This window comes from Mugil cephalus, chromosome 7, assembly GCF_022458985.1.
Source record: "Mugil cephalus isolate CIBA_MC_2020 chromosome 7, CIBA_Mcephalus_1.1, whole genome shotgun sequence".
NCBI classification, from domain to species: domain Eukaryota; kingdom Metazoa; phylum Chordata; class Actinopteri; order Mugiliformes; family Mugilidae; genus Mugil; species Mugil cephalus.
In genome coordinates this window covers 7,018,987-7,034,962 of record NC_061776.1, presented here as the reverse complement: position 1 = coordinate 7,034,962, position 15,976 = coordinate 7,018,987, and the positions used below count along the sequence as shown (strand labels likewise).

The 15,976-nt window shown below is 40.0% G+C and overlaps 1 protein-coding gene and 1 non-coding gene across 3 annotated transcripts in view; one reads left to right on the top strand and one right to left on the bottom strand.

Moving 5' to 3' along the window:
- Positions 1-15,976, bottom strand: part of LOC125011377 (contactin-associated protein-like 4) — a 114,952-nt gene that overhangs the window by 61,890 nt on the left and 37,086 nt on the right. For both annotated transcript variants that reach the window (XM_047590569.1, XM_047590570.1), the window contains exons 3-5: positions 8,799-8,992; positions 4,563-4,710; positions 939-1,148 (exon numbers count right to left, since the gene is read on the bottom strand). In XM_047590569.1, the coding sequence (XP_047446525.1) occupies positions 939-1,148; positions 4,563-4,710; positions 8,799-8,992 (552 nt within the window). The remainder of the gene's footprint in view (positions 1-938; positions 1,149-4,562; positions 4,711-8,798; positions 8,993-15,976) is intronic.
- trnap-ugg lies at positions 13-84 on the top strand. Its single transcript has one exon. It is a non-coding gene; the product is annotated as a tRNA-Pro (tRNA).

The following is a 15,976-nucleotide window of genomic DNA, read 5'->3' as shown; positions in this document are numbered from 1 at the left end:
TGTGACAAATGTGGCTCGTTGGTCTAGGGGTATGATTCTCGCTTTGGGTGCGAGAGGTCCCGGGTTCAAATCCCGGACGAGCCCAGATATTATGTAACTTAATAATGTTGGACTGAATCCCAGTCTCTTTCAGAAGGGGGTCATAATCAGTCGAGGTGACACAAGTACTCCAGGGATTCAGAAGGCACCGTGCTGCAAGTGCCTGAGCAATATTTCACAAAGTGGTCGTCATGGCAACTGTTAGTCATCATGATGTCACCTCCATTCTTCATAGCGTCCAAAACTAAACTTCTCACAAAAACTGACACTTGGACATACATCAGCATTATATTAACTACGTAAAAAAAACTGTTTTATGTTTATTTTTGTGTTTTAGATTGACCAAAGTCCCATCTACTAGCATGGAGGAGGTGGAGCTTATGACCTATACTGCAGCCAGACACCAGGGGGAGCTCTACTTTCTTTGGCTTCACTTCTATACACAGTCTAGGGGTCGAACCTGTAACAGGTTCAAATGACTCCACATTCATAGCTGAGGTGCCTTGACCAAGCATCTGACCCCCACACTGCTTCATGGGTGCTGTTTTTAGTGTCCACAATACTATGTGAACAAATGGAAGGGGGCAAATGCAGAGTAAAAGGATCCCAGTGTGGGATAAAATTAAGTAAAACATGGTTATTACTAGATGTGAGGTATAAATCAAGCAGTTTAAGCTTCTTATGCCTTTAACTTCCTCCACCTTAAGCCCCATGACTGTGACCCTGCCCATCCCAGCCCCTCAGCCTTGCTAGCCAGCATTAAGGGCATCTTCCAAGGAGGCCAGGGCCACACTCACCCATCTTGCGAAGTCTTAGCTTAGATATTGGAACTTGGTGTTTCGAATGAATTTCATGCTACCGGAGAATTTCTACAGTGTCATAGATATATTTCCTCATACCTTGTCTGAGCAGCAGCAGTAGCTTTCCTCTCTCTAACTCCAGGCTGAGGCTGTGTCCTTCCTGCCCCTCTGCATGCAGCAGCATCCCAGAATTCCTCAGGGTTTTAAACTTCAGAGTGACAACATCTTTGGATGTCCGCCTCTGCCCAGGACTCGGCCTGTACACCAGGCCGCTGTCGCTGACGCCACCGAAACTCACCACATCAGAGTCTGGAAATCACACAACAGGAAACATATTGTCATAAATGTTGCTGCAGGAGAGCAGTGAACCACTCACCGCAAGACAACTACAATAATACATTTCACCTGAGGAGACATCAGACATTTGTGTGCTGTCCGACGACTGTCTCAAAGTCTTTATCTAAATTTTTTGCCACTTGCTGTGTCATAGTGTTTCTTTTTTTAGCAGGACTGGATCTGTATTCTGTACAGCGCGTTTAATAAAAATTTAGTACCTTCATTCGCTGGGGATTTGGACCGAGCTGTGGTGAGGTGAATACAGGTGAGATGAGCTGTAGGTGTGCAGGTATGTTTGTGTGTGCAGAATCAAAGTGTAAAGACTCCTTAAAGTCTCAGACTGTGAAATGCGCATACACTTTGCAACTAAAACTTAAGTGCATGTAAAGAAAGGGCAGCTATGTTACTGTTATATTGTTACATGGTTGAAAATAGAAAAAAAATGCATGAAATTCACATATCTGTAAATTGAATAATGCGCACATACAGCAAATGATTACTGTAGATGAGATTGAGCTGGTGACTTTTGATAGGTCCATTAAAAAAGCACAATCGAATAAGTTCAGTTCAGGTTAGTGATAAAAATTTAAATCAAACACAAATGTTACTTGTGGGAAAAAAGTGGGAATTTTGTAGTTGCCGCAAAAAAAAGTTTCAAAATCTTTACAGTCCAGTAAAAATGTAAAGTTGAGTGTCATTGGCATAGCAATGAACGTGTACTCTGTTTCCCAAAGATAGAGAATATTTCCATGTGGAATTAGATCTATGCTCAAAAGAAAAGTCCACTAGATTGAAAAAATGTCATGGTCTGTATCTGTCTTTTATTTTGTGTGTAATGTTTTGAAGTTTCCTGTTTTATTTTTTCAAGTTTCCTAGTTTCCTGTCTGTTGTGCTTCCTTGTGGTTTTGTCATGTCTGTCCGTGTCATGTTTTGTGTTTTCTGTTTTATTTTGTTAAGTTCTTGATTTCCTGTCCTGTGCTTCCTTGTGTGTCCCTTGATTGTTAATTGGTTTCTCCTGCTGTGATTACCCTCATGCGTCTCACCTGTGCCTTGTCTTCCCTGAGCCCTCTTGTGTATTTAAAGCACTGCCTTCACTTTGTTCCTTGTCACATCATTAATGTAAGCTCCATGTTTCCATGTCTTGTTCCAAGTTGCTATGTTCCATGTTGCCAAGCCATGTCATGATTATTTTTGATTTTTGGATTTTGTATTTTCCTGCCTTGTGCAGCGCCTTTTCTTAATTGTTAAAAAATCCTTTAACCTGGATTCCCTGCCTCATCCTTAGTATCCTGCACCTGGGTCCTCAACTCTACCACCTCTTACCCTCCCTGACAAAAAAATACAAAAAGCTTTTATTAAGATGGCTATTTCATTATGAAATGGTTTGATCTATACTAATAAATAAAGTGATCCAAACACGGATCCCTGAGGAGTGCCCCCGGCCTTAACAGCAGTTTACAGTATATCAGTGACATGCGAGTACTGATGCAATACATTATGCCAAACGCAGGAAATAAACACAGGATGTTGATTAATTTGGATAGAAACAATGTAGGAGGTTAAATATTTAAAAGATTTCAAGTTTTGATAAGAACAGAAATCAATTCAGTCCAACTAATGAGCTTTCAGTCCAACTAATGAGCTTTCAGATGGACAGATACTGTACATAGTATGTGAATGTGGGCTTTTATCCCTCACTGGTCAGGCAATTTCACAAGTAATTATTTTTTTATATTTATCTTTTATTTGTGAAACCCCGACCACTGCTGCAATAAAACAATACATATTTTACTTTATAATTTGTATATTTTCAATATTTGCTAATATCAGTATTTTAACTTCAGCTGTATATCTTGTAAATAGTACCTTCTTTTCACTATTTTGTACATACTTGTTCTGCACTGAAAAGAAGCTCTTCGATCTCATTGCCCACTGTATAATGACAATAAAGGGCATTCAATGCTATTCTATTTCTACATACAAAGCTTTTAGGTCTAAAGCTTTTACAGTCACCTCATTAAACTGACAGCGATTGAATTTGATGTGTGACATAAGAAAAACGGCAACTTTAAAATCAGAAGGAGGATGAATGCAATTAAGAAACCATGTTATGCCTTATTTGGAAGTCGTTTTGATGTAAAAACACGTTTTTTTTAGTTAGTTTGGTGTGGGGTTATTTTCACTTTGCTGATGCCAGTGTTAATGTGAACTGTGAATCTGTTGTGAAAAATGGAAATTGAAAACGGAACCTATTAAACTGTTAACACAACATGTTTACTGACTTATCAGGGAGACGTGTGAAAATGAATGAAAATGAATGTGATGCTGGTCAGTGTCGAGGTGAGAATAAAGAGCGCGACAATAGTTGGCAGGTTTTGTGTTCATTGGTGTGTGAGAAAACATGTGAAATGCAGAGCCAAATGGGACAACAGAGCGCACAAAAGGTGTGACAGTACCTTTTTTTTTTTTTTTTTTAAACACATTACTGGCATATTTGGAGAAACAAAAGTAGCGGACCGTGCAGGTATCTTAACTGAATTAGCAGAGAATGCTAAACATGGAAGCTCAAATGTAAATATGGACTTGGCAAGTGCATTAGCCAAGAGCAGAAAGGCGACTTTTTACAAGCTGGAAGGCAAATACTGAAGCAGGGAACTGAATAAAATGTCTTGACATATGCAGAGTGCAGTGTTATTTTGAAAAAAAAGTGCAAGACCTAAAATAAAGTGTCTGTTCAAACACTGAACTAAAGTGAACACAAGCATCTGTTGTTGCAAAAAGATTTCTGGAATATAAATGAAACCCCACAGCAAATAAAAGACTTGAATTAATACAATTTTCTTCAGTGTTATACAATAAAACAACACAGGCTTGGCATTTGATTTCTATTGGCTGCTCTTTCATTTTTTGTGGTTGTGATAAACTGGCAGTCTACTTACAACCTCATTAAAGCTGAGTTTTACAGACTAAAGATGATTTTTACAGACAGGAACGTAGGGCCTTTATTATATCAATAATCTAATCAGCCTAATCTGGCAACTAAAATTAAAAGTGGCCCTGCTTGGCAACTAATCCTTTTAATTACACTCATTCAATATTTCTCTCTTGTACACTTGAATTACTCATCGAATTCATGCGAGTTCAATATTTTGAATCGTGCCTAGTTTTGTAAATTAATGCTTTGCGTTGAGTGATCCTTCAGGAATGCTTCATTACTTTATTATTGCTTAAAAAAAAAAAAAAAAAAAACACAGAAAAAAAAAAAAAACGATCCAATCAACTGGATGTAAGATGCTCCAGTAGAGGGGTTGCCATGGTGATGCCGAGCTCCATTCATACCAAAGCCCCACGGAGTCGGTTCAGTGGAGTGAAGAAGGATGGACTTACTGTAAGGACACCCGTAGGTCTCCAGCCGCAGACCGATCCGCCCGTTGGGATTCCAGCCGAGGGGAATGAGGCGGAGGAAGCGGGCGACGGCCGGCTGATGCAGCTTGTACTGAACCACGCTGTCTGCATTAGTGTTACCTGGAAAAGACTGAAAACACACAAACACAAAGAGAATCTGAGAACAGAACACATCCCTTTCACATTACTACGAGACATGAATGATATTTTGATCCGAGATTCCCGTGACAAACACCCTAATCGTCCCGAATATAATAAACAGGATCAGGAAAATTAATCAGTCCATCCTAAAACTTATTCAAGGATATGGTAGCTGTAGCCTGATACGACCTATGACCACCCTGGTCATTCCTTCTCTTTAATTAGTAGGGGTGGGTATTGGCAAGGACTTCACAATATAATACGTATCACAATACTTGAGTCTCGATACGATACATTATTGCAATATTATGATGTGATTCTACATAGTTGACTGAGAAATTTTAATTGTATATATGTAGATCAGATGACAGTGATAACTCATTGGACAAATTTCCAATTTATTGCACTTGTACAGAAAATGTGGTGGAAGTTGTTCACGCTCGGCCCAAAACATGACTTTGCTTTTTCTTTTAAAATCGATTTATTTGAAATCGATACTGTATCGGAAGAAAAAGTATCGTGATATATTGCCATATCAATATTTTTCCCACCCCTAACAATTAAAGACAGCTGATTGGAGTCTTTTTACATATTCCTTTGGAGGCAAAGCAATGGCCTAACGTCTAACTAGATGAAGATGCATCAACATTAAAGGACACTAAAATATATATAACTCCTATATATAACTCGGGCATGCAGGAATGATGAAATATGCTGACCGCCTTTCGTTTATTTTAAGACTAAGAGTCTGTGGTCACACTAGCAGCTCTGTGAGGATGAAGGAAGTAAAACACATACAGCTGAGAGTGCAATGAAGATTATGATTTTGTTATTAGACATCTGATGCATCACCCACACATTGCATTTAAACCGTAAAGCAAGGCAGAGACAGAAATGGTGCTACCTGTGCAGTGCAGATCCATGTAGCAGATGGATATAGAGGAATTTTAATAGTGGTTGATGTTTTTCTTGAAAGGACCAAAGCACCAGTCCGACCGAAAACCAATAAGCAGCCTGTTTACTAAACCTCCAGTATGAACATGAAACAGTTTGTCTGTTTCTGACTCTGAGTGCCAGATGGATTGCTCCATTTATCTCTTTCTATCTGGCCATCTATCATAATTACAGTCCTCCTTTGAAGCTGACATGCAGGTTAACAAGCTCGGCAGTCAAAAAAAAAAAAAAAAGAAAAAGAAAAGCACATAATTAACTTATTAATTATGCCCAAATCACAACAGAATTAAGTCTGATCTGGTCACATGATGAAGAGAGGTGATGTTGTGTGACTTATAATATATGATGTGTTTGTTTCTACTATGCCCTTTGTACATTATCTCTTATTAGTAAATATTTAGTATGTGTGATTACTGTACATTATGTGTTTAACCTATACCTACATACAGTATGTGAATATTCTATCCAGCTGGGAGTGATGAATTATTAAGAGTTATGAGGGATTATAGGTGAGCTTTATATTTGGACCGAGCAGCTGAGCTCAGCTTTTACTGTCAGCACTTGAACCCGACCAGCTTTCAGCTCAGAAACTGACTTTGAGGACAGATCAGCACCTCATTTACTTTCAGAAAGTCTCCCAAACCGTGTGAAGGACAGACCGGATGCCAAACGGATGCACCATTATGCATCACCTCTCCTGTACCTGCACTTTACATGAATTCAACGACATGGGTTAGCAGCTAGGAAGCAGCTAAGGAGCAGTTTTATCCTGCACATGACGCCTGACAGCTTTCTTAAGTTTAAAGTAATTTTAATTATGCAAATCACTGCAAAGACGAGTGATGTTGTACTATTATCCTCTCCTCAGTACTCGCGTCTAAAAGCTCAAAATGAGAGAGGCAAGGGATGAAAAAGAGGAAAAGTCTAGCAGATAGTCGACAACCTGCTAAGCTGAGAGGAGAAGCCCGGTAGAAAACATGCCGGGGTTGATCCAGCAGCTCTGCCGGCAACTTTCTCCGACACACTCTCTAAGCCCGGCTGACTCACTCACAGAGAAGTTCAGAAGCACTTTGAAATGTGGCCGGGATTCTTTGCAGAGTTTATGTAGAGCGTCAGATCAACGTGTTTTTAAGCTGTGACGAGGCGTTCCCTGCTCTCGCTCAAAGACGATCCTCGGTGCTGAGATTAGCTGGATTCCCTCCACATGAGGGAAATGCCTCGGATCGACTTCTAGTCAAAAGCTCTGCAGTGCGGCAACAAACGTGTTTCCACCCGGGCTAAACGTTCACGGTCACAGTGGGATTAAATACCCTGTTTTACATGTTTGTCACATTTGGTATTAAAGTCCAATAGAAGCATCTGTGTTTCCTCACTGCACAGAAAGACTCCAGACTATTTAGTGGTGATGTGCGGATCAATACTAAAATATATCGATACTTCCGATACCAGGTCTTTATGCTCTAAAATCGATGCTCAAATCAAAATATCAATACTTTTGATTTTGATACTTCAGTCATTTGAGGTAATGTAGTAACACAGTGGAAATAACTAAACTTGTTGTGGCAACACAACAAACCTTGTGAAACACCTCAGATTAAACCACAACACAGAATAGGAGGCAATTATGATGAGGAGGACAGATGAAGGGCAAGCAGCGTATCGTTATTTAGAGCAGGTCATTGAGAGGCGAAAATCAGAAGGTCAGAGTTCAGCGGACGTTTCAAGAGCAAAACATCGGCAAAATAGTTGTGTGATTTTTTTTTTTGTTGTTGCTTATTACAGGATATTTGCAGGAGATAAATTCTAAACTGTATTCCCAAGAGATTTTGCATTTTCTTCATGAAGTTACCCAGTCGTTAGCTTGCTAAAAGTTAGCCTCTGTGGCTATTAGACACCAACAGTTACCTAGGAGCGGTGTTCTCATGACTTACGGCTGATGTTACCACTTGAACCCAAAGGATTTTGTGCATCACGGGGCCAGTGTCCTAACCACGAGCTCATTAGTTCAGTTTGAAGGAAGCATGCCTCCAGAGCTCTTTAATAAATTATCCATCCATTCATTACGGCTTATCCTCTAGAGGGTTGTTGGTGCCTATCCCAGCTGTCATTCAGCACACTGTTGCCAGTCCATCACGGGGCTAACACAAAGAGACAAACAACCATTCACATTCACACTCACATCCACACCTATCTAACTCCAATTAAGAATAACCTAAGCTCTGTCTGTCCTTGGATTGTGGATGGTGGGTTTGAACCTAGACTCTCCTTTCATAATTTTATGAACCGTACAATTAGGACAGCTATTTAGGAGGGTCAAATTCCACATTTTTAAATATTTGACCTAATTGTAGGTTTACAAAGGTTGTTTTGAACCCAGAGCATTCCTGCTGTGACTGCTAGAGTCATTAAACATTAAACTGAATCATCACTGCACAGATTAAACAAACTAATTAACCTATTACTTCTCTTAACCATACAAATAATAAAAAGAATGTATTTTGTAAGATTTATTTCCAGGTATCTTCATTTCTCAGTGAAACTATATGTTTAATGCCACTCTCATGTCGATGCTGTACACTTAAATTACATTTTAATTTAAACGGCATTGAGCGTAAAAGCCTTGAATCTTTAATCCGAAAGACTCGCTGTTATTTTCCCTGACTCAGTGTAGCAGCCGGTGGCGCTCCAGACTGCGCCGCATGGTCTCAGCTCCTTTGTCCCTCTCTGCGTCCATCAACAGCAGCTTAAGTGGTTTGGCAACAGGTCGCCAGAGTCAGCAGAGCTCTTTCATCGATTCATCCATTATTAATGAAGAGTCAAAGGCGTCTGATGACTGTGATTATCTCTGCAGGATGGGCTGTTCCCTGCAGACCACCTCTGCTGCTAAACACCATAACCACTGTAAATATGACAGCGCCGGACCAAGGAAATTAGCTCTAATGAAGCTGATTTATATATAGATATGATACTTATAGCTAAGTTTGTCACCAGTTTTTAAGCTGGCATTGTAACACAAGGTCTGCTTCTACTTGGTGTAATTATTAAATCTTTTTACATTAATTCTGCTGTGCTCGTTTATTATAATAAACAGGGTTGGGACTCGATATGTAACTGTGAACTCACCCCTATACTGTCCTCCTGTCTGAGCTGCTTCCAGTTGTGTCCCGTGTCGCTGAACATCAGCAGGTAGGACGTCAGCCAATCAGAGCTGCCATAGCGACCCTGCGTAGCGACCGCTGTGATCTTGGTCCGTTCTCCCAAGTCCACCTCCAACCACTGATACCTGTCTGAGACGAGAGGAGACCAACCTCCGGCTCCTGCAGAGAGAGAGAATTGAAGATTGATTTTTTTGTTTTGTTTTTTACATTTCAGCCTTTGAAGGATACATTGCATTTGAGCTTTTCAAATCAGCTGTGTTGTTGGGTCCAGACTGACCTTGGTCCTATGGGTTGAGCTTCAGATGCTTGATCAATTTGGGATCTAGTGAATTTGGAAGCCACTGTTTTTCATGTTTTTTTTGTTTGTTTGTTTGTTTTAGTTGTTCCTAAAGCATTTTTGTGTGTGTTCCTGCCATCAATAAGTGTCATTGCTATGAGGTGGGGGGTGTCTGGTCTGGTCTGGTCTGGTCTAGGTGGGAGTTACATGTCTAAGTAACATCCACATGAATGAATGACAGGTCCAAAACTTTCCCAGCAGAACACTGAATTGTCAGAAAATGGTCTATAGAGGCTGTGACTGTGACGTCACAGCTAGCTGAAGTATCCATGGTTACGGCAATTGAGCAGCAAAGAGTAACAGTTGAACATGGAGATTAGCAGCATTAGTTTGAATCATAGGATTTAATAGTGTCTACATTATGAAATTAATTTGGTATGCAGTCATACCTTAAGTTACTTCTTAAGTTACGTTCTGGAGGGCTGTCAGATAAGTTTGTGGATGTTGTTGTTTTGGTGTAGTTACGGCCGACAGTAACTATTGCAGTTCCAACAATAAATAATAATAAAACAATAAACTGAATATCACTCCTCGTCATCCTTTTAAAGCTACATTACTTCTCAGTGAAGCTCTTTTATTTAGCTACATTTTCCAGGTTGCTGTATTTACTGATACATTACACCATGTTTTTGCCACTCAGGGGGCCTGGCCCCGGTTGGAGGTGACATCAATGTGTAACCATCATCAACTATTAATCAACTATCACTCCAATTGGTTGTTGTCTCAATTAGTCTAACTTGGAACCACTTCACATCAACACATGTTAATTTACATAATATCACTACTTGCTCAATTTCATTACAAAGCCACTAGTCTCTTCCTTTATACATCTCATAGTAGTAATTTTCCACCTAGTACATGTTCATTTCAAATAATTATTCAATCTGCAGTAGTTTTCTTTAGCAGAATGTTTGTTTCACAAGTGCATTGTTTACGTAGTCGACCATGTTAGCTTAGTGCGTTAGCGTATTATCAGCACACACAAAGTAGAGCTGCACCGATGGAAATGTTACTCATCTTACAGGAAATGTTTGAACTAAGTCTGATACCAAACAATCCCACAAGCTAGTTGATAAGATATTTTTCTCTCAAACAAATATTTACATTTCAACTTCAACTTAACTGGTGCTTCTTTCCCATTCTTTTTTTAATTTCTTTTTAATTACATACTTGTCCGAATGCCCTTGGGCAGCAGAGAAGCAACAGAAGCTTAAAGCATGTGATGTTTTCGATGTGTATAGTTTCAATTACTGCCACGGATTTTGCTCTTAAATGTCAAAATACTAATGCAGACACTGTCATGAACATCATCAATAAAAGGTTACTATGCCATGTATTGATCAGTTGGACATAATGTCAGAGTCTTTGCTTTTTTTCCCCAGATGCAAAGCTGCTAAGAGGCTGTTCCACGATCTATTGATTAGTTTTAGCATTTGCCTGTAAGTCTGGCCCCACTGCTGTATAAAATATCATCAGTAAAAGGTTGTGGTGTCATGCATTGATTAGTTTTATAGTACACAGTTGGGTTCCCTTCTCCTATATTAGATATAACCAGTAAAGATCAGTGCTAACCAAGCTTATTGTCATTAAATTAGTTTGTGTATTCAAAGGCAACAGCTACAAGAGAAAGAAGAAACTGTGAGGGCCAAATTTTGGTGTAACCTTAATGGGCTCAAACTTTTGAGGGTAAAACCAGTTAAGACTAAGGGTGGGTATTGGAAAGGACTTCACAGTACGATACGTATCATGATACTTGAGTCACGATACGATACATTATTGCGATATTATGATATTGCGATATATTGCAATATTCTACGTAGCACAATGAGAAACTTTAAATGCAGCTTAAAATACACATTGGTAAAAAAAAAAACAATTTAAGACATTCAAAATTGATATTGTTTCAGAAGAAAAAATATTGCGATGTATTTCCAAATCAATATTTTTTCCCACCCTTAGTTTTAGTGTAAATGTTAAAATTGGGTTGCGATTAGGAACCTCATTGAGATGGTCAGAGAAGGCATTATGTCAGTGGAAAGTGTTTTCACAGACAGAAACACGACATGTGTGTGGGAAAGTGCTTTGTCAGGTCAAAATAATCCCTCAGAGCTCAAACACCAGATGGACGAGTATCAAGAAGGAGGAGGTTGCTGACTAGAGTCCCACAGAGGAGATACACAAACACACACACACACATTTAACATTTAGCCTTTCAGGGAAAACTACACTGACTGAGACTTGCTGGAGACTTTAAACTAACTGTAAACGCAGATTTCTACCTAAAACATTTTGACGATTTTCTTTTGTGTTCCCATAATGGAGGCAGGTTGGAGATTAGGAGGGACTGTACACACAAGACTTTGGACTCAACAAGCTCTTCTAAAACATTAAAAGAACAAATAGCATATATATGAAACAATGTTACAAAGGTAATTCATCTGAAGCCCAAACCAAACCAAACCTGTTCATTTTACCCTACCACTGTGGAATGACACTTCTAGCAGTGTCCTGTTTACCTTGTTTATGAGAAAAGACTACATGAACAGAACCCTCTGTGGCATTCATGCCATTGCAGAGGTGGAAAGTAATTTACTAATTTACTTAGTAATTTTAGCCAATGTCTGAGGAAATGTTGATATTCCCAGTGGCCTCTTCCTTTCACTATGCCATTCCCTTTCCTATGCTATATTACCCAGTCAGTAGCTTGTTAAAGTGTCAGTCTCTGCGGCTCCAAGACACCAACAGTTCCCTAGCAGCCGTGTTCTTAGAGATTTCCCATATTTCCTGTTACAAGGTCGTTGAACACTCCAAAAGAACGGCTTTCATGCAGAGTGAGGTAAACAAGCCACCATTTGAAGGCAGCTTTAACTGCAAGTTAAGGCAGCTGCACTCAATTCTTCTAATGACAAGTCCTTTGGATTTCGCTGTGGGGCATGTTTTAACAGAAGAAACTGAAGAAAAACAACTCTGCACACAACTGGATAGTCCTCCAACCAATAAGAGCCATTATGTTGGAAGCAAATTCAACTCTATGGCGCTCAGAAGACTTTGCTGGAGGTTTGCTGGAGTTAGGGATGGGCAATATGACCAAAAATGTACATCAAAGTATTTGTTTTCATGCATAATCATATGTTCACAATATTATCTACTGGTTGAGAGAGGAATTAATGCAGTAGATTGACTAAGGATGGACTATTTTACTGTGATGATGAGTAAATATTGTAGAATAATCTCACACTAGCAGTGAAACAGGTTAGTTAGCATAGCCCCGTGTTTCAAGATGAAATGAAGACACGAGGATAATTACTGTTTTATTTATTTTTACATATTTATTCATGCTTAAACATAGTTAAACTGCTATGTCTGTAACGTCAATGGCATCACGACCGGACACCGTAATAATTATAGTCTGGAACCATTTTTTTTTTTCTCATTCATAAAAAGCTAAACTTGGGGACATTTTCAAGGACAGCTTTAGCCAGGGAGAAAAGGTCATCCGAAATGGGAACTGTCCCCAGAAATCAGGGACGTCTGGTCACCGACACGACCGGCCTCTCACGTTCTGCTGCTTCATTTTTCCGACCTTTCGATCTTCACCACGCCTCACAGCGATGCTGTTGCACTATGTGTGTTTAGAAGCGCCACAATAAAAAAAAGGTCTGAGACAGTGTCTTTTTATATACTACTAAATTAAATTTTGGGGTTGTGTGCACGAAAATCAAAAAGTATTCATGACCTTATTTAGGTCAGAGTATTGGTGTAATATTTCTTGTGTATTTAGTTGGAGTGGAGTGGGCACTGCAAGAGGAAAGTGCTCAGTTTCAGTTTTCCCTTTTTTCCCATTAACAATCAAAAAGGACTGAGCAATGAGTGGTGTGAGGCCAAGAAGAAAAGCTCATAGAGAAAATAAATCAGAGTGAGACGGGTGGCTTGAGAATGGCTGATCTTTAAAGAGCTAAAGGGCAAAGCTAATAGGCACTTGACTAACAGACGTGTCAAGTGACAGCAGAACAGAAAAGAGCAGACACTTGGACCTTTACTCATGACAATTAGACTGTGGAGGGGAAGAAAAAGAGATCAGAGACTAGGAGGCATTACAGAGATTTACTGTGTCCATCCTGTCAGATTTAATTGAAACAGAAGTGAACTGACAGTCGAGACACCTTCTGTTACGGCCGTCACTTTAAATCCAAGACATCTCCGTGGTTTCTGTCTCGGTCGTACGTCAAGGAAGCAACACGCTCGTCACTGCAGGGAGAATTGGTAAAATAGTGTCTATGGAAAGATGACCAGCGGGTGTATGCTGCTATCTCATCAAACCATGTCATTCCTCCTGTTGTTTTCTACAAGTGTTACAGACCTACCTCTCCTCAGTCTGACTGCCCTCTCATATTGGCCAACAAGTAAAACCACACTGAGTTTTATCTGCTCTGACAGTCAGGGTATGATTCCCTGTTGCCCCTACCATGAACTGTGAAAAGTCATGCATTATTCCAAGTGAAGCATGCTCCAGGTCAAAACAATCGTTACACATATAACTAATAAGTTCATGGAGATGTTAGTTTCAACTTTCTGGTGCTTTTTTAATTGTTAAGCCTAAGGTAATTATGATACAGAATTACAGACTGACTTCGAGAGCCGCACAAGCTGATTTAAACGTTCTCTGGAAAACTCTGATGCTGAGAAATCTGACAGTGTATAGTGCAGGCTGGTATAGAAAATAGCAGATGCACTTAATGTACTGTCACCCATTAACATGCATTCAGCGCGCACTTGTAGAGTCCTTCATAGCTTGTAAACAGTGTGATGTTTTTTGAGGGGCGGGGCTTCGCTGGAGGCAAAACATCTCAAACAGGCTACCTTGTAAACGGTGGTTAGCATATTTCAACTGACTGCTTTGGCAAGAATGGACGAGGAAAATGCATATTTTTGAGAAAATGCTAATACACAGTCACTCCCCAAGACCATGAGTGTTATTTCAAAAAGTTGACTCTGACTACTCCTACACTTTCACTCACTGGATGGACGGTTTAACCAAAGAAGGACACAGAGGGCACGAAGTTTGGTCTGTCTTGATCAAGTGAACTCTCTCCAACAAAGATATTACAAGAAATAAGTGAAACCACTGTGGAGGGTAACGTAATGATTGCAACTTCTGCTTGGACAACCCTGAAACACACAATTAACACTGTGGTTGCTAGCAATTAGTATTAGCATTAACATGCATCAAGAATGCATCAAATATTTTTAACTTAACGTTATTTCAGTCACAATTTAGTGTAACCCATAACATTATCCAGGCTGAAACTGATGATGAATTACATATTAATGTGACCTGATATCAAGTGTGTGCTGCAAACAATCCAACCCTTTCTTTTAATCAACCAAAGGTGCTTACGACTGGCAGTGACTGGTATGTGAGAAAACTTCAAGATAGCACTTTTGCCTTTTTGGTTTTGGCCCCCAAATATACAGCAAGACAACATTTTCCCGGTTGATAGTGATGCTGTTCACCACAAGCTTCACTCTGTTTTGCCTCCAGCTGATGCTATGACGTTACAGTGACGTAGGCCATGAAGGGGTCTATAAAGAAGACGCCTTCAATCAAATGCAATTCAATTTAAACCCACTATTTTGCCACGTACTGCATAAAAGACTTTCAAGGCTAATGCAATTAACTGGAGTTGTACTAATTTAGCACCGTCTCTATTTTTCGTCATTGCGATCAAGGGATTGATTTTTGAAAATTTTGTTAAAATATCCTCATTTTTCGTTGAAAGTCCCAAAGATAATTCTCTTCCACACACCAAAAACCAGTCTGAGGTTGGTTTACTCTCACTTCATCCCTGATACTTGAGTGATCCGTTTCCCTGTAAGGACTGTGACACCTGAACCCCGCTCAATTTGTCTCTCGCTTGTTACTGGAGCAGTACAAGTACGTTAAAGGTGATGAGGAAAAGCGCTCAGGCTGCACAGCTCTCCGTCTGCTTTACCGCTGAAGGGAGACGGAGCCTGACGCGAGACCATTGTGGACATTAGCGCTGCTATAAGAAGCAGATGGATGGGAGGATAAGTAAAGAAAGGGCTGCTGGGTCATTAATAATGCACTGATATTCCACCTAACGGGAGCATAGAAATGAAGAGACATGAGTAAAATGAAGAGTCAGGCAGAAAGGAAAGGGCCAGGTGGGCCTGTGAAGAGGGAAGTTGTTTCAGTGAGAGACGGATAGCTGGATGGGTAAGACAGGCCCGGAGTGACAGCGGATCATTTCCAGGAGAATAGCAGGTCTAGATGGTAATTTCAGCAGCATGATAACATGTCAGACAGACAGAGAGCATAATGCAGCAACAGCATGGGAAATACTGAATGTCTCCTGCAGGCAGGTACGACACATTTCTCCTCTAGCTTCAATACTGGAACCTCGTGGAAGCAATAAAGGACACACACAGAACAAAGCAGACACAAGTCAATACACAATTAGCTGGCAGTCCACACATGCATGACCACAACAGGTTCCAATTAAAGTCAAACTCCACTTTTAAATCAAATTCATTTGGAAAGCGGTTACAGAGGCAAAGTGACTCCCTCTAAAGTCTGTTCCAGCGTAATTGCAGCGGCATCGCAGATAATTGTGAGTGTCGTCTGACAATGAAAAACGTTTAAAGACAAAGACTGCTATTAACATAAGACATGGCCGACTAAATTAGCTTCTTAAGATGAAAATGGAGGGAAGCTGATGATTGCGACAGAAGAAAAGGAGGCATTTTTAAAAAAAAAAAAAAAAAGAGAGACAGACAGATCTGAA